The sequence below is a fragment of the Hypomesus transpacificus genome, unplaced genomic scaffold (genome assembly GCF_021917145.1).
Source record: "Hypomesus transpacificus isolate Combined female unplaced genomic scaffold, fHypTra1 scaffold_201, whole genome shotgun sequence".
Classification (NCBI taxonomy): Eukaryota; Metazoa; Chordata; class Actinopteri; order Osmeriformes; family Osmeridae; genus Hypomesus; species Hypomesus transpacificus.
In genome coordinates, this window is record NW_025813742.1 from 258,792 (window position 1) to 280,817 (window position 22,026).

A 22,026-nucleotide genomic window follows, 5' to 3' on the forward strand; every position below is an offset into this window, starting at 1 on the left:
CAGAGAATATTTCCCCCACTTACGAGTACAAAGACAACAATAGCAACAGCCGCACTTTTCCGTTACCGACCTTCCGAAGACTTCCCACATCCCGGAAGATGGCGTTAAAATAATAACAAAACACATTCTTAGTAGTCCCCTGCGCAAATCTTTAATGTTTACCTTTTGAATAGTTCATCGTGTTACCACAGACCCACTCACTGCATTATTCTATGAAAGACAAACAGGGATTGCGCATGAATAGGCTCGCCTGAGAACAATTACCAGAACGAACAGCTTTTGAAGTGTCAGGAGCGCGTTAATGAATGCATTTCTCTCAGTGGGTTTTTATATTTAGCTTTCTGTGACGCTCCGTAAGGCACCAGTCGAGTCGTGAACAAGACAAACCGAATGCATTGTTTCGAGTCATCTTTGTGCCGGTGAAGAGAGAAGGTAAAGACGTTTCAAGGCAAAAAAATTATAAGAAAAACTTGACAATTTCGAGAGAACTCGTAGTCGCTGTGATGTGGTGACAAGCGCGCCGTGGAATAACGCATATTTATTAGGCGACTAACTGGTCAGGTCTGAAAATGATGATGGCCGGTGGAGCAGTTGAACAAAACGGTGTATTCTCGATTCCTCACCATCACAGTCAACAGCCACACATGGATACGGATCTCCCCGACTCCCGAAAACGGCCACTGGAAACTCCAGCCGAAGAGGCCTCTTGTACCAAGCGCACCAACGTTGGAGGTAAGAGAAATCAAAATCAACCCGCGTGTCCATCGGTGTCTTATCAACACTGTCTCATGCGCTTAAGTCAAACAGTGCCTCATGTCACAGGGCCTTGCTGATGATGTGAATATACATAAACTTGTCATCAGTCTATAAACATTTCCAAACATTTCCCATCTATATTTTCTTTCTAGAAAATATGTCTTTACGGCCGTACTGAATGGATCACGTCGTTTTGGGAGAATGATCAGTGTGTCCTACAAGCTATCGCGTTCAAAATGTCAGAATCCTCCTTTACTCAGAACCCACAGAATGATGTAGGATATATTGGTCTGCACATCCCTACATAGGCCTGCTTGACCTACATTACAAGTTACAACACAGTAAAAGAAAACAAATAGCACTTTCCTCTGAGTGAAGACACTGTCAGTTCAACAATGTTAGTTCCGAACCCAGTAACCCTGCACGTGCACATCTGGACATCCTGCATGATGTTCTGCATGGAGAGGAAAACAACGCATGTTGCCGTCAATCTACTCACATCAATAGCGATTACAATTCTGATAGTAGGTAGGCCATTTATATACTGCTAAGGAAAACGATAAATCGTTGTCCATTGGTCATAAACCAACTCCTCATTCTTTGAAGTAAGTAAAGTTTATTTTTTAAAGCATCTCTCACTGATAAAAAGCACAAAGTGCTTCACAGCAAAATGCTATATCCTACAACTTGGCATCAAGATATAAGAAAATGGTTAATAGAAAACATAACAAACAACCATAAAAAACCTAGACCAACTAAAAGCCTTGAATAGCAGTCTTCAATTGGGTTTTAAAAGATTCGACAGAAGTCACACAACATAGAAAGGATTTTTATTGATTTTTCACCACAAATTTGGTCATTCTTGGCATCATAAGGGTGTACTATAACATGCAGTATTGCAGCTGTTTAAGAGCCTGAATAATATAATATAATAACACAAAAATGGCCTTGTGGGCATCATAACTTTCCTACAATACGCTCTAAAATACAATATTGCTGATAGTACCATAAATAATGTGGTAGAATGACACTTAAGGAAAGGCTTATGTCTCCAGCTTGAATCCTTTTCAATTCCGCAAGGGGCTGTTTGTGAAAAGGTGTTCTGTTGTTTGAAGTAGTTACACTCACTTTCTTAGATTGTAGACATCTGAATTCTCATAACTGTGATAGCATGGGCTTGTTTGTGTGTTTCATGTTGTGGCTGGATGAATTACGGCCGTCATTATCCATGACTAGATGTTGAGAAAGACACCACAACATCTCCATAACATCAAGCCAAACCTACGCCCAAACACAAACAATGTCATTTGGATTTCCTTTGGAAACGGCACTGCAAAACAGTGATAGCACCACACACACATACACGTATTTGCCTGACGCCCAGATGCTGCACCACACACACACATACACACACACACACACACGCTTGTCTTCTTCAAGCACTAATGTTCCTCAGCATGTTTCATTAGTAAGATGCACCATACAGGATGCTGTTGCTAATGACTCAGTCCTGTAGCTGTGGGACAGGACGAGGATCTGGCATACGGACGCCCTCCTCGCTCTCTGAGCCCTTCATCACTGACCCTGGTTTGGTCTCTGAGCCCCACGCTCCTCAGTAGAAACATCTAACAGGCAAACACCGAGTAGCAAAACATGAGTCGGTTTATGTCACATTCGCACCGTTGACGAGGTGCGAGACTTGTGTTTGTGCTCGCTCCTTGGCGTGACGGGGGTGAGATTGTCGGTGTGATGTCAAACAGAGTAAAGGAATGCTCACCCTATAGAGCTGATGGAATGCCGGCTGACGGAATGCCGGAACATTCTTACTACAATGAATTAAGGAAGCAAGATTTTTTTTTTCATTACGCTTGGTTTAATACCATCACCCACCTAATTTTATTAGCCGTATGCCTTCGTTGTGCAGCACTCGATATCCGCACTTTTGTAAAAAATTAATCTTATGTGGTGATGGAGGAAAATGATTTGATGATCTTCGACAACGGGTTGGATCGCACACCTCCTGACCGCGTCTGATATCGATCACATCGTCCCGTCCTGATCAATAACATGACGGGCTGTTACCATAACAAAGAGGAGAGAGAGAGAGAGAAAGAGAGAGAGAGGCCGTTCTCGCACACGGGCTCGTTCACATCACATGTCTGAGAATCACCGGCAGATCACAGTCAGTCGAAAACAAATGCACCCAGCTCCTCTCTGAATCCGCTGTACACCTCCTCTGCTGAACACAAACGTATATTTTGCTTGTTGCTTCATGCAAAATGACGTCTAATTGGCCCATGTCCCGTGGCCCCTGTTACTGGCTAGCGTGCTGGATCTAAACCCATGTATCAGAAGGATTAGCTGTGATATGCTAATGTTACTAATGGAAACCTTGGCACAGGAATGTGAGCTGGTGAGAGTTTTTTTGGTGAGAAGAACACAGGTGCCCTTGCAGAGCTATGTGACGTGTGTGGACTGTGAATGAACCAGGTGGCTGAGAAAGAGACATAGACAGAGATAGAGAAGGGAGGGAGAGCGGAGTGAATGAGGAGGGCGGGCGGGGGAAGATGGAGTGAGAGAGAAAGAGAGAGAAAGATAGAGATGAAGAGAGATAGAAAGAGAGAGAGGCCAACAGGGAAACACTGCCTATGTTCACCAGTGAGTCTAGGCAAGACAATGAATGTGATTGGTTTATGGCTGCGATTTACTGCAACACATTCCCCCAGATGCGGATGAGCACCTGTAAATACCCCAGTTTGTGCTGAGCTTCAAAGACTGGAAATCCCTCTAGATAATGAAAGCACCTATTAAAATCGGGACATAGGATTCTAGATGCTCCTTGGAAATTACTATTGACTGAAGCCAAACCCCACTCGTCTAAATACACACCAGCACGCACCGACACACACACGCGCGCGCTCACACAAGCATGCGCACGTAAGATAGCGTTCTCTATAGAAGATTTACAGGCGTAGTGATTGGCTTCCTCGCCCCCCCCCTCCACCATTCTGCGGCACTGCCATTTGCAGTAGTTGATGAGCCCCTCAACCCCACCACCACCGTTCCTCCGAGCGACCGCCCTCCCCCCCACCCCTCTCCAACATGGAGGGGTGTGGGGGGCGGAGTTGAAGAGAGAAGGTAGGAGGGCAGGGGGGGGGTGGTGGCGTACAGCAGGCGGGGGCGCTCCACGAGCCCTCCTCCTCCACCTCGTTCATCATCCACTCACGGCATCCACACACACACACCTCTGCAGCCGCCACTCAAGGTCACCCTGCACGCTCCGAACACACACACACACAACCCCCTCGTTCCGTCCCCGTCCTTTTCCACCAAAAAAAATAACCACAAATAGGATACGTGAATCGGCCCCGTTATTCTTTATAGAGCTGCGTCAAAAGAGGTGGAGTGGGAGAGAGAAAAATTCAATTTTTGGGGGAGATGGGGGGAGGGAGGCGGAGTTGGGGGGGGGCGGGCAGTAAGGACAGGCATTGGGGTATGGGGGCATGACGAGGCGGGGGGCGGAGGTTGCTGATTGGCCGGGCGAGGTGTCAGTCAGCTACGCCACTGCAGACCGACGGCCACTCGATGAATATGGATGAGAGCAGTGAGAAGGGTGATGCGGCAACAGGGAAGACCCCCCCCTTCAAACCGGTGCGGGCTCGAACAATGCGTGGCGTCTTTCTCTGAAAACACTGAGCGTACGCATTAGCATTTTCTCAGACAATTGAGGCTCGGCCCAGCTGCAGAGATGGCTTGGATGCTGTGGTAAATGCTGCTCTCTCCCTCGCACTGAGGTATCTAGACCTCGGCGAAATCGGTTAGCTGGTCGCATTCCTTAACGCCACCATTGCACCTATGCCTAGCGTAACGTTAAGGTACCCTTTTGAGATTGCGCCCCGGCATTGATGGAGATCTGACAGAGGACTCGAACCAGCACATCTCAGAATGGGTAAGATCCTTAAAAAAAAAACAACAAAAAAACTCTCCCTCTCTCTTTTGTATTTATTTTTTTTCGGTGTGTGTCTGACTTGTTGAATACGTCGTCGTGTGTGCAACTCTTTTTGTGGGGCATTTCGTACGCCGTGAATCTCATAGGCTCATTAATGCCCGTTTTGTTCCGCCGTCCTCGCCGCTGTCAGTGGCAGGTTGGTCTATTGAAATGCAGAGTGGGTATTCTGAGGGCTACTGAGGAGGAGAAGGAGGAGGAGGAGAGGGGGGGATGGTCACAAGGCATTTCCTCCTAACCCACCCCCCTTGAGTGACTCCACTAAACAGGTTTGTCTCTCTGACCATATATTTTATTCCTAGGCTCCCTGGCAGTGTAGGATTGGGGTGGTTGTGGTTGTGGTGGTGGTGGTGGTGGTAGTGGGGGGAGGGTTGAACTTACACTCCCCCCCCCTCCGAGTGTCTTGGCTCCCCCAATGTGCTCGCTGTTTTCCCCTGTTCCCTGGCGGATTGCAGCAACAGATTGTCATGTTTACTCTACCACATGACGCCATTAAAACCTGTTACTGTGATTTCAGACACTAGGAGGGAATTAATTATTGACTAATGACAGCGGAACTGTGCTGCGAGGCCAGTGGAGGGGAATCTCAGCGGCTGGCTCCCCTGCTGAGCTTACTCTGGATTGGAGAAATGTAGGGTAGAGACGGAGGTTCACGTCCACCGGCGAACTGGTCTCCGAGACTCCACAGAGTCTTTTGTTCACACGGGGGGCTGTGTTTCGACTCTCTGACTGTGGAGAAAAGAGTCCCCGTGAATTGTGAACACAATGTCTGAGCCTCAACCACGGTCCTTACTTTTCCACCAAGGTCACTTACTCCCATTCGCGTCTTGAATAGGGGAGGGGAAGGGACCACGGTTTTAGTAAGGGTCTGATGGCTTTAGAATAGGTGTTAGCTGGGTTATGGTTATGTGCTGGGTTATGGAGGCCAAATTCGTCTTTGGGAGTCATTGTCATTATTTAGTATTGTTTACAACAAACACATTGATTGTCTTCTCCTGTTGACGTAACATGTCAGTTGAAGATGATGAACGTTCACGTGTCACAATGACACATCGAGCGGAATGCGTCTTCCAACGGCCACCGTCCTCATGATTGGCGGGACTGCGAGACGTCGGGAACGACCCGAAATCTGAGGAACGGTTACCTCACCGTAGTAACATGTCGTACCCGCCAGACCGTCTTATTTAAGCCCGACAGTGAATATCCGAGTGTGACATGACAGGCATACTAATGGAACCCTGAGCAGAACTGACGTGTCGGCTGCCTGTGAAATCCCTCGATGTCACAGTGCCTGTGTTCGTTATGATGTGGATCTAATGAGCACATTACAGGAGGTCAGTCAGTCAGTCAGGCTAAGACGCAGTCAGGGAGGTGGAAGTCTTGTGGACCTTCATCTATCCTTCCTGTCGCCCCTGAGACAAGACCCCATACATCTGTGGATCGCTCCAACCCCTCTGCAGAGGAGCGAGCGTGCCACACACCCACAGACCCTGGGGCGTTTGTTTGCACCCAATTTGAAGAAACAAATTAGGTCTTTTGTTGCTTTCTATTTTGGTGGGGGCTGCTGGCTGCCGTGGTACGTGTTTCGGTTACGGGTTTTCACCCAGTCCTGACACGAGCACGTCCCTCGGCGTTGGAGCTAAAACAGAGTGACGTCACCTTCTCTGCCAGTGAGCCTGCTGGAGAGATCTCAGAGTGACATCATTCCATAGGAACACAGATGTAGAAGGGGAATGTGTACGATCGACAGAGGGAAAAAATAAAAAATAAAAAAACAACCCTCACTGCAGACTCTTAGCCAACCCTCTACACCCTGAACCGATATTACGAAACGTTACGTGTTTTGTTTTTTTCTTATCTCATCATGGGTGTTCATTGTCTGTGTTGATTAGTGATGCCTTAAGTGTCTCACTCAGGGAGGCACTCTTCATAATTAGGACCGGGTCCAAACCACAGCGGGTTGATTGGTTCTGTCTGGATTAGCCATGTCACTCTGTAGGACCTTGTTAGGAAACTGCCCTCCTCAGAAACGATGAAGCCTTGATTAGCCCCTACGCATCGAGGGGGAGCTGTCTGTTGAGAGCAGTGACTGGCCTTCTGACGACGCGGCGCTGTCAGTCACGCACGAGCGAGAGGCTCTGCGAAGCCAGCGATGCCCCGAATCTGAAATAGAGGAGATTGTTTCTGTCTTGGCAGACTCCACGTCGAAACAAATCTGAGGGATTTGAGTCGCATATGCTCTCGTCAATCCCCCTTGGGCGCCCAGGATCCCCCCATGTTAGGTTTAATGGACTGCAACCATATGACTGTTTTTACGTGTCGTCCATACATAGTCGCCTGCGAGCGACTTTGCTTCTTCCTTCATGCTGTCGGCCCACGGGGCTCCTGTGGCGCAGGTGTCTGTCGGGTTTCACGATCGATCGTGAAGGCAGCACCTGGCTCGGTTCAAAAACCTTCACTGTGATGTTCTGTCAGAGGGTTCCGAAAGAGATACAGTTAAAATTAGATCTCTGCCAACGAGAAAGGAGGCCAGCATTTTTCCCTCCGCAGGAAATCTGGGACGGAACGCAAAACGTGTCACCGATCTCTAATGAAAATGCGGGACCCCTTTAACTCAAGAATCACACACACACACAAACGTAAAACCCCTCTCTAGACTCTTCTCCTGAACCGAAGGGATGTGATAGGAAGGCACGTAGCTTCTAATCCCAGTGAAGGCACGTACATGTTCCTGGATGTTCCCTATATTTCATGAATCCTTCAACAACGTTGAAGGAACGTGTTGTAGCAAGTGCAGACGTGTTAGGCTGTTACACTGCAGACACGGCTCCATTCCTGACAGAAAAACCCCGAAAAAAGGCTGTTTGTTTAACGTTGCCCTGTGCCCTCGAGGGGCCGATCCGTAGCACAAATCAAACCCAACTCAGTCAAACGCATCACAGTACCGAATATTTGCAACCAACCCAGATTTACATTTACATGTAGTCATTTAGCAGACGCTCTTATCCAAAGCGACTTACAGTAAGTACAGGGACATTCTCCCCGAGGCAAGTAGGGTGAAGTGCCTCGCCCGAAGAACACAACGTCATTTTTCACGGCCGGGAATCGAACCGGCAACCTTCTGATACTAGCCTGATTCCCTAACCGCTCAGCCACCTGACTCCCTAGATTTGTTTTACTGTTTCTGCTGGGGGTGTATATGATGTGTGGGGTCTTCTTTACAAGCTCTGACCCCTTCTCTCTCCTTCTCTGTCTCTCTCTCCCCCCCCAGAGGAGGGCGAGTACTTTCTGAAGGTGCTGATCCCTAGCTATGCGGCCGGCTCTATAATTGGCAAGGGCGGCCAGACCATTGTACAGCTGCAGAAAGAAACTGGCGCCACCATCAAGCTGTCCAAATCCAAAGACTTCTACCCAGGTAAGAACGCCCGGGGAAAGCTCTGTGTCGTGTCGAGGCTGAGACACGGGTAAGACGGGCAGGAGGTCATGACGCCGTGAGGACAGGACGCTGTGTGGACGTCAGACAACAACGTCATCGAGTGTGTGTGTGTGTGTGTGTCGTGCCAGTGAGTGGAACAGACCCCATCTTTTAATGTAGTTGGATTGCCCCAACTTAAGAGCCAAACCGGTTCTGTCTTGATGGCTTCACCCAGAGTCGGAGAGCTTAGCAGGCTGTGTGCAGATTCCATATCTAGTATCGACTCCAGAAGCTCCACTCAGACCTACCAGTTCTTCCTCTTCCTTTTGGCTGAACTCTAAGCATGGAGCCCATCCAATTTATGTGTCTGTGTTTCCCCAGAAGAACAATCATTCTTCATTCTGGTACAATGCAAGAACTGCATTTAATCAATTTCCTCCTTTAGCTGTCTGGCTGCCATTTTACCTCAAGATGGAGAGTGCAGTTTGGGGGGGAGGGGGAGGGGGGGGGGGGGGGGGGGGGAGGGGGAGGGAGAAAAGGAGGAAGAGTAGGTGGGAAGTAGGGAGGGAGAGGGGGCATGTATCTAATGGCCCTGATCACGCTAAACATGGTTATAACATAAATGGTGTGTGTGTGTGGGGGGGTGGGGGGGTCGCTCATGTTCGCAAGTGACCCCTTCCTGATGGAGGTCGCGGCCCTCTGGATGCCTCCCTCCCCCTTCTCCTTCCCCCGGATGAGGAAGCGTTTTGTCCCCCGATAACAGCGAGTCAAAGAAATGACGCTGTTTTGTCCTTCATGCCTCGGAGGAGCCCGGTCCCATCTGAAAGAGCACAGGTGTGCCGCAGTCCTCCCTTGATTAGGTCCAGATGTCGGCTGTGATAACCGACAGAACCAAACGATCCCGCTTTGTTGAGCAACTCAGCTCCAGCATCAGTTTATCATCGTCAAGAGGAGCAAATGACCAGAGCCAGCCCGAAGAACACAACACACTCTCAGAGGTTACTCACAGACACAGACACAGGGACAGATACTATTAACAGGCTTTTAATATACGCTTTGAGTTAATTCTTCCGCCTCGAGCAATGAATTAAACCGACGATTATAGAGAGGAAGGTGGCTCTCTTGGACTCAATTTAGCCTCTGAATGCCATCCTAGATTCTGACAGGGAAGTAAGGTCTGTCCCCTAATGTTAGACGAAACGTGCCAATCCGGGAATTTTGATGTGAGCCTTCCTTAGCTGCTGCTGAAACAGCTCAGACGTGGGCCAGACGTTTTAAAACAAGAATGAAGCATTATGAATGATTCTCAGACTGGGCCTTGGCCCACAGAACTCTGGCAACAAACAGGACAAAAAGAAGCATATCTTTCTTCCTCCCCTCCTCCCAAACTCCACGCACAGAATCTCTGCTAGGATTCTTCTTGATTCAGAATCTGCGAAGCTAGAGAACCAGTGAGACTTGTCACCGAGTGAGAAGGCGCGCCCCCTTGTCTTCAGGGAGGGCGACAGTTTGGGACAGTTGGGGACAGTTGAGCCTCTCTGTGCTGCAATGTCCTTCTTCCTTCTCTGTGGTCGGGTCATTGATGTGTTGATAGGCCACCACCTGCTCTGCCCCTCCCCCTTTCATTACACTGATGACTGACTGATAGAGTTCAGGGAGAGGGTGTTGCTGGCAGGGATCTGATTGGACGGTGTTAAAGTATGCGCCCCCCCCCCCTCCCTGAAAGTAAAATGAAACTACAACAGGGCACTAGGAGGTAGAACTACATTTTCGGGGGAGGTCAGCAGAAACGTAGCTCCCATGAACACCCAGGACCCAGACATCAGGCCTTTTCTGCAGCTGCACACCGAACCCTGCACCTGTTATCCCCGGTGAGAAATGGAACAGAGAAAACAAAACGTTGTTAGTTATTTTTAATCCGTGACACGGTGTTGATGGATTTGAATTCAACTCATCGTATCATTTCTCCTCAGACCTCTCTGAGAATAACAGGGTGTTCGTCTGCCTGAGTGGAGGAGAGACTGGAGTGTTGGGGAGAGACTGGAGTGTTGGGGAGAGACTGGAGGGTTGGGGAGAGACTGGAGTGTTGGGGAGAGAGACTGGAGTGTTGGGGAGAGAGACTAGAGTGTTGGGGAGAGACTGGAGTGTTGGGGAGAGACTGGAGTGTTGGGGAGAGAGACTGGAGTGTTGGGGAGAGACTGGAGTGTTGGGGAGAGAGACTGGAGTGTTGGGGAGAGACGACGCGTGGCTCTTGGTGCTCCAGCACGTTGGTTTGTTCCTCCTCTGGCTCTCCCTCCTCACCTCTCTTATCGGAGACTTGTGGCAACATGTCATGCTAATTCCGTCCACATGCAGTTCATCCCTCCACACACACACACACACACACACACAGGCACGTGCTGTTTGTCTCTGCCCTTCCTTTGCTTACTCTACCTGCATCTCAATGACACTGTAGGAGACCAGCACTGACCAGCACTCCCACCCCCCACACAGACCCCCCCCCCCCCACACACGCACACACACACAGACCCCCCCCCCCCCCTCCATTCAGCTTCGGTTAGCTCTGCTTGGAAGATCCCACCCACCTCCACCCACCTCCAGTCTTCCCATCCGTCAGGGTAAGACAGGCCAGTGTGAATGGGAAGAAGGCTTTCATGGGATCTCTACCCCTCCCACTGAGAGGGGGTCGAGATGGATGAGCGCTGATAGGGAAGAGTGTGGATGATGCACGGCCGTGTGTGAGTGGACCAGGACAGAGGGACAGGGAGGGGGGGGAAGGGGGGGGGGGGCACAGAAATAGCCCATTTGAATCTCTCTGGATGTGACCCTGGCCCAGCTGCACTCAGGCTGCTTCCAAACACACAGAGTTTCTCTCTCTCTCCCTCACCCTCTCTTCCTCTCTCTCTCTCTCTCTCTCTCTCTCTCTCTCTCTCTCTCTCTCTCTCTCTCTCTCTCTTCCTCACCCTCTCTTCCTCTACCTCTCTCTCCCTCACCCTGTCTCTCTTTCTCTTTCGCTTATTCTCTGTCTCTTACACTTTCCTTTTCGCTCTCTCTGGTTCTCTCTCTTGGTCTCTTTCTCTTTATCTGTTGTTCACCCTCTCCCTCCCTCTCGCTCAGTCTCTCTCTCTCTCACCCTCCTTTTCTCTCTCGCCCCCTCCTTCTCTCTCTCTCCCTCTCCCTGTGCTCCTCTGACAGTGCTAGTTCCTGATAGTAAATGCTGAGTGAGACGACATAGGGTCAGACCGACCCTCCAGTGTCCAGAGTGTTGTTTTCCTGTTTGCTTAGTAACACTCAGCCACCAACCCACTTTCTGTTACATGAGAGGATCTGGAGCAACCCCACCCCCCCCCACCCCCGTACGACGTAATACGCACTCATGCATTAATACTGTACGTGCACACACACACAGTCAACTGCCTCCCCCTAAACTGAGCTAATACACACATGTACACACACACACTCTCCCAGCTCAACAAACTCCAGGAAACACCAGGCTCCTCCTCTTCCAGCAGAGAGCCAAGCCAGCATATAAATGTTCTTTACTGTTCTGAGCGGACAGATAAAATAGTAATGATGTCATCCAAGTATGAGGCCTGATGTTTCCGATTATCCGGAAAGCACAACGCGTGACCTCACCCTGCAAAACGACACCGTTCGGTTTCGGGGGAGAGACAGAGAGAACTGGGGGGGGCCTCCGTGGAACGAAGGTCACGTCAAGCCAAGCGACGTCAATGAAGCGCTTTGATGAGGACGGCTTTTAGTGGTCGAAGAAGCAGATAGTGTGGCCGTTAGCACTTTACAGCCCAGCGCAGTTCCAGAAGTGCAGGCTAAGGCGTTGGAAAGGAGCCACAGGACCCCAGAACTACCGCTTCTCTTCCTTCTCCACGGGGAGAGAGAAACGTGTGTGCCAAAACCCTACCTCTAAGATTAAAGACACTGTTATGCTACGTTTTATTAAGCTCACATATCAGATCCCACAGCCCAATAATGCTGTCTAGTACTCCCAGAGATCTTGAAGGGAAGTTCACCCCGCCCAAATCATCTCTACGGAACTTCTTTTTATTGCGATCTCTGCCTCGATGCATCGCAACGCTTCAAAGTACTTAGTGTTCGCTACAAAACCGTTTTTTTGGCAACGGGACAGAAACTTGTCATGCTCTCTCCAGTGTATATACTGCTGTGTATTTATATTTACATTTAGTCATTTAACAGACACTCTTATCCAGATGTAATCCACATTTAGATTGTAAGCATCCAGCAGATGCTTTCATCGAAAGAAATGTACGAATGTAGCACTTTCAAAGCAAATAGATCATGGATCAGAAGTGCATAGTTCTAACAGTATTTTGGTGTCACTCTGGATGTTAGGTTTCACTGCATGTAGAAGACCTTGCTTCTCCAATAGAGTTAGCAATACTTGTGTTTAGGCAGTGTGAGTATGTACGCTGGTATATTGGGTTGCATTTGCACCAAACACAGCTGACTGCACCCAGTCAAAATGTCACCCAGTACGCTTGAATATCCAGCCTTGGAAATGTCCAGTATCGAAGGGTCACAGATTTGGAAGCGAACGAGAAACTCAATCCCTTTTTTGATAATGCTCTCCTTGGAGCCCATCCAGTAGAAGGGCCCGAGTGTTTTGATAACTCTGATAGACGTTTCCTAAACGTGGACAGGTGCTCATAGGACAGATGTGTGTCACCCAATCCGGTAAGAGGAGATGGAATGACATTATAAAGGCTTGGAACATGATTGGGTCCGGCCAGGACTCGAGTGGTGTTGCCCAGAACTAGAAGAAGAGTTTTGGCCAGCTGGTCTTTCTGTTAGAAGAGAACTCCCCAGAGTTGGGGCATGACGACTGACTCTGCCAACGGAAAATGATCCATGTGCCACTTTGTTAGATAGAATTTTAGTTCCATTGGGTTGAGGGATTGAATGGGATTGTTGCTCACTGTGATATTGTTTGTTATTTTGACTTTCGAGCGCTTGTTCCCAGCTTCACATGGAATGTGAAATACGTCAGTGGGATTGAGTGTGTGTGTGTATGAGAGAGAGGGAGAGAACAAGCCAAGGGGAGTAAGGATAAAAAAGAGAGAGAGAGGGAGAGAGAGGGAGGGACAGAGAGAGAGGGAGGGACAGAGAGAGAGAGAGAGAGAGAGAGAGAGAGAGAGAGAGGGGGACAGAGAGAGAGGGACAGAGAGAGAGAGAGAGAGAGAGAGAGAGAGAGAGAGAGAGAGAGAGAGAGAGAGAGAGAGAGAGCGTCAAAGAGAAGCCTGCAGGCTGTAGAATGGGCGCGCTGTTGCATCACCTGTTTCCACGGCGCGACTCCTTAACCATGGCAACGGAATTCCGGTAGGGCCAACCAGGGTGGCGGCGGAGTATTGGGGGGCATAAAGGCAGCCTTGAAGAGAGAAGGAGGCTCTTTGGAGGTCTATAGGAGGGGGAGGGGGGAGGGAGACAGGGGGGGGTGGATACAAGCTGAGCGTGGCCAATCCCAGAATTCCAGAGTTGTGAAAGGGTTACATCATTAAAGTGGAATCTTTTGTCAGCTAGCGGTTTTTCACTGAAGTAGCTTTTTCTCCTCCACAGAGCTATTGTTGATGGGGGGTGGGGGCTGAAAATAAAGAAATTGTGTCATCAAACCTGAGAAATCTTTAAAAATTTCACCCTTAGCAGGTGTTTAATGAAACCTTGCAGGACTAACTGTACAATTACATTTACTTTTCATTATGGAATTGTTTTTTACACTTTCCATGTTGCGTTTCAGTGTCATGACAAATAGAGAAAGATGTCATTAGTAGGGGTGTAACGATACACTCAGCTCAGGATTCGATATGTATCAGAATATTGTGTGTACAATACAATACGTATCACCATATTTTGAACAACATTTTAAATTAAACTGAAATTCACTTAACAGATTTATTTCCAAAACATTAAACATTTTCAATAATTTTCTTTGTTGTACATACAATTTAGTTAACTCAGTTCCAACTATTTCTGTGAATGCAATGAATGCACGCATGATACAGGTGCAGAGTAGGTCGCGTGCTGGTAGCTCAACCAATAGCATCAAACGGACGTCGTATTGTAAAAATATTGCCATAACTCTACAATACATATTGTAAAAATGCTGTATTGCGATATATTGTTCCACGATATATTGTTCCACCCTTAGTCATTAGTTATAATTCTGTCTCTCTATCCCCCCCCCCCCCCGTATAGGAACCACAGAGCGAGTGTGTCTGATACAGGGTACAGTCGAGGCTCTCAATGGCGTCCACAACTTCATCGCAGAGAAAGTCCGCGAGATGCCTCAGAGCGCCCAGAAGACTGAACCAGTCAGCATCATGCAACCACAGACAACCGTCAACCCCGACCGCGTCAAACAGGTGAGTAGGCCCGGTCGACTCCTCTACTCCCACACCACTACCACACTGACACATCCTTCATCTCACGACATCGTACCAAGGGCAGGCTGGTATGGCCAGCGGTGGGGGGTGGAGTTGTTGAACCACGGTCACGCCACCACCTGCACGCCTTGTCCAACAGAAGCTGGTCTTTCTGGAGGTCTGACCCACTGCCTGGGTCCTGGCTGGGTTACTAAAGTGTGAGGGCAGGGGGTTATTTTTTACCCTGCTGCCCTCCACAGTCAGACAACGCTGGGCAGCAGCTGCACTTTAAACCCCCGGATTAACAAACCGCTGAGTTCAGAGTAAAGAGTGTGGCTAGAGAAGTCAGATGAGTCAGTGAGAGATCTCTCTCTTGCTCTCTCTCTCCCTCTCCCTGTCCCTCCCTCCCTCCCTCCATCTCTGTCTCTCTCTTTCTCTCTCTTTCCCTCTCTCTCTCTCTCTCTCTCTCTCTCTCTCTCTCTCTCTCTCTCTCTCTCTCTCTCTCTCTCTCTCGCTCGCTCTCTCTCTTTCCCTCTCTCTCTCTCTCTCTATCTCTCTCTCGCTCTCTGTCTTTCCCTCTCTCTCTCTCTCTCTCTCTCTCTCTCTCTCTCTCTCTCTCTCTCTCTCTCTCTCTCTCTCTCTCTCTCTCTCTCTCTATCTCTCTCTCGCTCTCTCTCTTTCCCTCTCTCTCGCTACTGCTCTGTGTCACTCACTCTCTCTCCTCCTCCCCCCTCTCTCTCTCCCCAGGCCAAGCTGATCGTGCCCAACAGCACGGCGGGCCTGATCATCGGGAAGGGCGGGGCCACGGTGAAGGCGGTGATGGAGCAGAGCGGCGCCTGGGTGCAGCTGTCCCAGAAGCCCGAGGGCATCAACCTGCAGGAGCGCGTGGTCACCATCAGCGGGGAACCCGAGCAGAACCGCAAGGCGGTGGAGATCATCGTCCAGAAGATCCAGGAAGACCCACAGAGCAGCAGCTGCCTCAACATCTCCTACTCCAACATCTCGGGCCCCGTGGCCAACTCCAACCCCACCGGCTCCCCGTACGCCAACTCTGCCGAGGTGATGCCCAACGCGGCCGCCGCGGCCGCGGCCACGGCCTCCAGCCTCCTGGGCCAGGCCGGCCTCGCCGGGATGGGAGCCTTCCCCGCCGCCATGTCCGGCTTCTCCGGCAACGACCTGCTGGCCATCACGTCTGCCCTCAACACGCTGGCCAGCTACGGCTACAACACCAACACGCTGGGGCTAGGCCTCAACCCGGCCGCCGCCTCCGGGGTCCTGGCCGCCGTAGCGGCTAGCGCTAACCCCGCCGCGGCCGCAGCCGCCAACCTCCTGGCCTCCTACGCCAGCGACGCGTCCGGCGGCGGTGGCCACCCCGCAGCCGGGCTGGGAGGGTTCTCCCTGGGCTCGCTGGCCGCCGCTACCGGGGCTTCCAACGGCTACCTGAACGCCTCCTCTCCCCTGATGGCGTCGTCCCTGTTGGCTACTGAGAAGCTGGCGGATGGGGCCAAGGACGTGGTGGAGATCGCCGTGCCGGAGAACCTGGTGGGGGCCATCTTGGGGAAGGGCGGGAAGACACTGGTTGAGTACCAGGAGCTCACGGGCGCACGCATCCAGATCTCCAAAAAGGGAGAGTTCATCCCTGGCACACGGAACCGTAAAGTTACCATAACGGGGTCGCCCGCGGCGACGCAAGCAGCCCAGTATCTCATCAGCCAGCGAATCACGTATGAGCAGGGTGTGCGGGCCACCAACCCACAGAAGGTGGGGTAAAAAAAAAAATGATTACGACAGAAGAGGAAAGAAAAAAGAGGGATGGAAACAGAGAAAGAGAAGAGAATCAAGAAGGTCACGGAGTTCAAAAAAAAAAAAAAAAAAAGAAGAGGAGGAAATGTCCAAATATCCGTTCAATATTTCAGTATTAAAAAGAGAGGATCTCAAAGAAGAGGGCCTGGATGAGAAATATCAAGATAAGTGTGTGTGATAATGTGAATGTGTTTTTAGGGACTGAAGTCCTGGTGTTTTTTAAAAAGTTGTGTCGAGTCCTTTTTGATGACGGGTGATCAGAGTAAAGCTGAACTGGTCTACTGCCACGCTGCAGATCTAGGGAGGGTGACGCCACGAGATTTCACCCTCTTTCAAAACCTCTCTGCTGGGTCTGCTCATCGGTTTCCTTCGTTTTCAGTTTCTCTTCTTTTTTCTTTGTCGGTTGTCTTCTTCGCTTCGCGGATGTCGGCTCCCACCAGAGTCGAGAGTGTCGGGTTCCAGAAGAACTGGTGCTCGTGCCTTTTTCCTTTAGCGCTCACCTCGCTCGTACACGATGCAGAAGCCATTGTTTACATGGGAGAGGTTCAATAATGAGCACCTGAGGCCAGTTTAGGCCTTGGTTGGAGCAATCTAAATGTTGATTTCTTAGCAGAAATTCTATAGTTTATGACGTAACGTCTAAAGAATTGCTCATAACGCGATCGAGGAAACAAAATAATTTGGTTATTGTTTTTATTTATTGATATGGTCTCATTTAAACACCAGTAGATTCTTTAAACCTGTGAATTCAGGTTGATCTGAATGTAAACACAGTATTATTGTTCTTTTTGTATTTACCAGGATCAAACACTGAGTTGCAGTGAAAGAAATGTATCATTCAAACCCAGTCAGAACTGCACAGTTAGCTACTGTATGCGAGTATAGTTCAGGGGTCGAATAAAACAAGAGAGTTTAGAGGAGACACAGGAATGTACACATAAACATGCACACGACATCGAGCATAACTTCTCACAGACATACAGACAATCCCTCCCTCCCACACACACACACACACACACACACACACACACACGGCCACAAACAAAGAAACAACACCCAAAACTTGTCGTCGTTGGACACCCCCCATTTTGGTGCTAAGGATAACAACAGAAGATAGCTCTGTATCTCCTGTATCATTCAACAGATAAATTCAGATTGCTTTGGAGACTGTTCCTCACTCCCTCCTTGATTGTAAAAACACATTAAGTATAGTCTTGTCAGTAAAGGTTTTTACAAGATCTAGCTCAGTCTTCGGGCTTGACGTCATGCTGACAACGACATGCAGGTCGGTCTTAATCGTTTATTTGCAGTAACACCGTTCTCTCTCGTTTGCCGTGGCATCGGGCTTTTCCTGCCCTTGTAGACACCTAAAAAGTCACAGATCCAAAACAGTGTCTCATCATCTCCTCAATGAATGGACCCCATTTTATCAGTTTGTCAGTTGATATTAAGCCTCAAGGCAAACATAGCGACGTGCTAAATCCCAACAGACCATGTGTCAAAAACCGAGAGGCAAGACAGCATTTTACCCAGCTTGAGGTGGCCTACACCACCTTTCCATTGAAGCAACATCTTACCGCGAGAGTTCCCTAGGGAATGAGGCTCCGCAAAGTAGATACGTTAATACAAGCTGTGTGAACCCATATCTGTGAGAAAGAACACGATTGTGGTTTCACATTCAAGGTTCTTGCAGATAGTCAACAGGCACTAATAAAAAGGAGTTGGCTTGAGTTAGATTTCTAGATTGGAGATTCAGGCTCTTTTTTATTTCTGTGAAACACAACACAGTTTTCTGTGTAACATTCGTCTCAATTAGAGTCCTATTTTAAATGGAAACGACCTATTTCTACACTTGGTCAGTCCAGCCTTCCTTTCTCCAACGGCAAACAAGCTTGATAACTCCAGTGGAAGAAGGCAGCATAAACCATAGGCTACCACATTTATCGTCATCACATAAGGATGAGTGTTTGGCAAACGGCAATGAGGGTGATTGCGTAGAACAGTCTCCCGTAGTACTTGCGGAGATTACCCTAGCTAATTTGCGTGCTGCTATTCATGGTTTTCATCCCGAAAACACTGGGTCTCTCAAGACCGCACTGTGAGACGTGATGGAGACGCACCCTAATATGCGGCTGTCCCTAGAGCCAAGTGTCAATATTGTACAGTACACTATTTTACATATCTTGACAAGAAATGGGCATGTGAAGCCGGCACACATGCGTAGCATGTTTTAGGGCAAACCGGCCGAGAGAGCAGGTGTATCTCCACACAAGAGCATTAATACTGGAGATGTCTTGTGATGATTTATTTTTTGTTTATTATACTAACGATGCGCATCATTGAGACACTATAGCCTACTAGAACTATTGGAAGTCTGTTCTGCTTGTCCGTAAGCAGCCGGACACATTTTTAACCCGGTTTTATTCCTATCACGTTCCCTGCTCTGTCGAATATTCTGATTCATGTTTGCGTTTTGAAAGCATTTAGGGACAAGAGTCTCCAACCAGAGCTCTATAATCTGATTTCGAAATATAGGGCTGTGAAGGTTGCCAGCGCATATTGAAAAGTCATTAATGTAGTCAAGCCACGTTTGCTACAGAATTGACTTTTAGCTCTCTTATCAAGTTGACTTGTTTAAACTCTGCATGGCATTGCACCAGCAAACACATTTCCCGGACTACTCTTTGTACACCGCCTGTTCACATTATTTCTGAAAATAAACACAGTTTATATAGCCTAGATAAACAAAACAAAGATTTGGTCTCACGGAAGCATAACTTCCCCTGTTTGGGGTAAAACAACCACTTAAAGCCCCAACATTAGCGCTGATTTAAGATACAAGCACAAGTCAAGTTGAATTTATCGATGCAAACAGATCCCTCTAGGGGTTTCTGTTACGTTCTTGGTGCCAACTCCTCTTTCTCTCCGTCCATTCTGCCCTTTAAACTTTCTCCAAAAGTTTGATCTTCTTCATAAGTGGTATTTTCAGCTCTCTTGGAATTGTCCTCCTCTCCTCGTTGCCCTGCCCCCCACTGCTCTGATACCCCCTCCTTCTGTCTAGTCTGCTCATGGGTGACGATGTCTTGGGTTGCAGGATGTGCCGAAGTGATTGATGGGAGTTATGCACTATAGGTCATAAGGGTATGCAAATGTTTTCACAGCCTGTTGAGTTCACGAGGCTATACCGCACAGATAGCACTACATAGCTCCAAACTGACACCCACCAGACGCAACCAGCAACATTAGTTCAAACTACGGTATCAAATTCCCCCTATAAGAATAACAAGCAGAATTTAGAAAAAAGGCTTCAGTTGTGAAGTCTGGCTTTTAAGTGGGAGGTCGTTTTTTTTCCTTCTCGAAAACGAAATTAGAGGGTGAATCTTGGATGAATGAGCCTGTTGGTTGAACAAACTGAGCTTATCTGTCAGGTTCTGAACAAAATAGAGCAAGATAGGAGAAGTGAGAGAGATAGTGAGAGAGAAGGTGGAAACTCGTTTGTGACCTCAAGCTGAAACAATTACATCCTTTATGCATATCCTCTTATCTGAAAAATGACTAGAATTCATAACTGTGGAATATGTCATGTTACATGATCTATATGTACTTTATTGTAGCTATTCTAGTTTGTAGTCCAAATGCAGTCCAGCGTTGTTGATACAGTGTGAACTATGTTATATTTGTGTGGATGACGAGAGTGCCAACTAAGCCCAATTAAGATTAGCTTTGCGATTTGTTTGTGCATCACGATGACTCATCATCGACAAGGTGGCGTCCATATTTCTGTTATTGACGATTTCGTTTGACAGTAAGAAAATGTAAAGAATATTGGAAGCAATATAGTTGCATGTTGTCCTGTTTTGTGTTTTTGTTATGTCTGTATATGAACCTTTGAAATTACTAAGATTTTGAATGAATAGGTTTACATGTACTTTTTGTAAGTTATGAAAATGCTGCTATTTGATAAGTAAAATATACAAAATATTTTAGTTGAAAAGATGTCTGGTTTGTTGATTAGAAACATGCTCTCAAAGTCAGGAGCATTAAGCGAGGTGTATAGAATACTATACAGTACTGATAAGATAGTAAAAGTAATAATAGACTTCATAGTACAACCTGTGCCAAAATAGACTCTTCTGCAGCTTCTGAAATTGTAGATGTGCGATCAAATGTTAGATATCCATAACTTGTTTAGAAGTGCTGATCAAGTGCCAATTGAACAATGTATTTAAAGTCAGATAAGATAATCAAATACAATACTTAAGAAAACAAAGGACAAAGAACTCTTTTGTGCATTGTTCTACCTGATAGCTACATAGAGTAAGAGATGAAGATTGTGATTTTTATGGATTCTAACTGTTTTCCACTCCATGCATCCCCTTGTGTGTTCGTTAGACTTGTGGCTTAAGCACTGATGTCTTATCATTGTCTCTATAGGCCAGCATGGACTAAAGCATAACATGTTATAAGCATTCATAACATAGTCATTAACGATCAAAAAAATGTGTTTTGTGGAGTTAGATGTTATCTTTTTGCACGTCTTCTATTGCATGGTATCAAAGTGAATTATGGAGGAAAAAAAAATACAAACAAAATAGCGAGATGTATCTCGCAACATTCAAAGACATAGCGTTGCATGCAGTCAGTCTTAGAGCATTTAAGTTTACTCACCTCATGTTTAAAAAGTTGTTTCTTGTTAAGGGTAGGGAAAGAGTCCATTATTGTCATGTTGGCCCTAAGATTTCACATCACAGATCAAATGTTCATCGACAGATTCCATCACTCTTAACACGCTCACAGACAAAATAGTCGTTTTTTTAGATACAGTGAGGAACATTTACAAAATGTGAAAACGAGCATACGTGAAAATTGTATTCAATGCATTGGTTCTTTGTGTTTCACTTCATTACCAGGTATGGATTTTTCTTTTTTTTTTTAGATTAAGATTTGAACCTCACAAGACCTATAAGGAATATTTTTTAAAGATTTTTTATACCACAACTTGAAAGCCCAGATCTAATCTATGAATGTATTCCCATTTCCTAGTTTATTTTATGTTGAATGTTAATCAATCTTTTAAGATGAATTCAGGGCTGGAATGTCAACTACATGTAGAGTTAACATTTTTTTCAATAACAAAATTCAGCTTTAGTCAGGTAGGCCAAACATGGCCATTCTCATAACCCCAGATGTTTCAGTAACCTCCAATTCGCTGTCAACATTATCCTGTTTGTGTGGTGTTGCATAAATGCACTTTACTGATCGATGGGTCATAACGTTTTACAAACACCATCTCCTAATGTTGGAAATTGAACAAAGCAAACCATGTTAAACTTCTTAGACGTTTTCTTTTGTCATTCTTTGCTGTTCTTATTTTGTTTCTTTCTTTCCCCTCTTTCTCCTGAAGTCTTTGGCTCTTTTGTGATTGATGGCAAAGATTTGTGTGTGAGACCTGACTGTATAAGGATCACCTGTTTCCCCACTCCTAGGCCCCGCCTTCACATTCCCATTGGCAGAGGTTTGTGTCAATCACTTTGATTGAGTTCCTCTGGAACGCATACAGCTGCAAGAGACACATACGGAGACCAGATTGAAACTTAATTTTATTTTAGACTTATTTTTACAGAGAGGCTGTTCAGACGAGAGTCCTGCCTAAA

At 47.5% G+C, this 22,026-nt stretch overlaps 1 protein-coding gene across 4 annotated transcripts; it reads left to right on the top strand.

Annotated features, from left to right (window-relative positions):
* The first annotated feature begins 28 nt into the window (after positions 1-28).
* On the top strand, positions 29-22,026 carry LOC124489733 (RNA-binding protein Nova-1-like). Of its 4 annotated transcripts, none has more exons than XM_047052140.1 (4): positions 29-732; positions 8,034-8,177; positions 14,403-14,569; positions 15,317-22,026. In XM_047052140.1, the coding sequence occupies exons 1-4, from the start codon at positions 570-572 to the stop codon at positions 16,337-16,339; spliced, it is 1,497 nt and encodes a 498-aa protein (XP_046908096.1). In that variant the 5' UTR covers positions 29-569; the 3' UTR covers positions 16,340-22,026. The 4 variants fall into 4 exon arrangements, with proteins under 4 accessions (XP_046908096.1, XP_046908097.1, XP_046908098.1 ...); XM_047052141.1 differs by lacking the exon at positions 29-732 and adding an exon at positions 4,604-4,705; XM_047052142.1 differs by lacking the exons at positions 29-732; positions 8,034-8,177 and adding an exon at positions 9,899-10,048.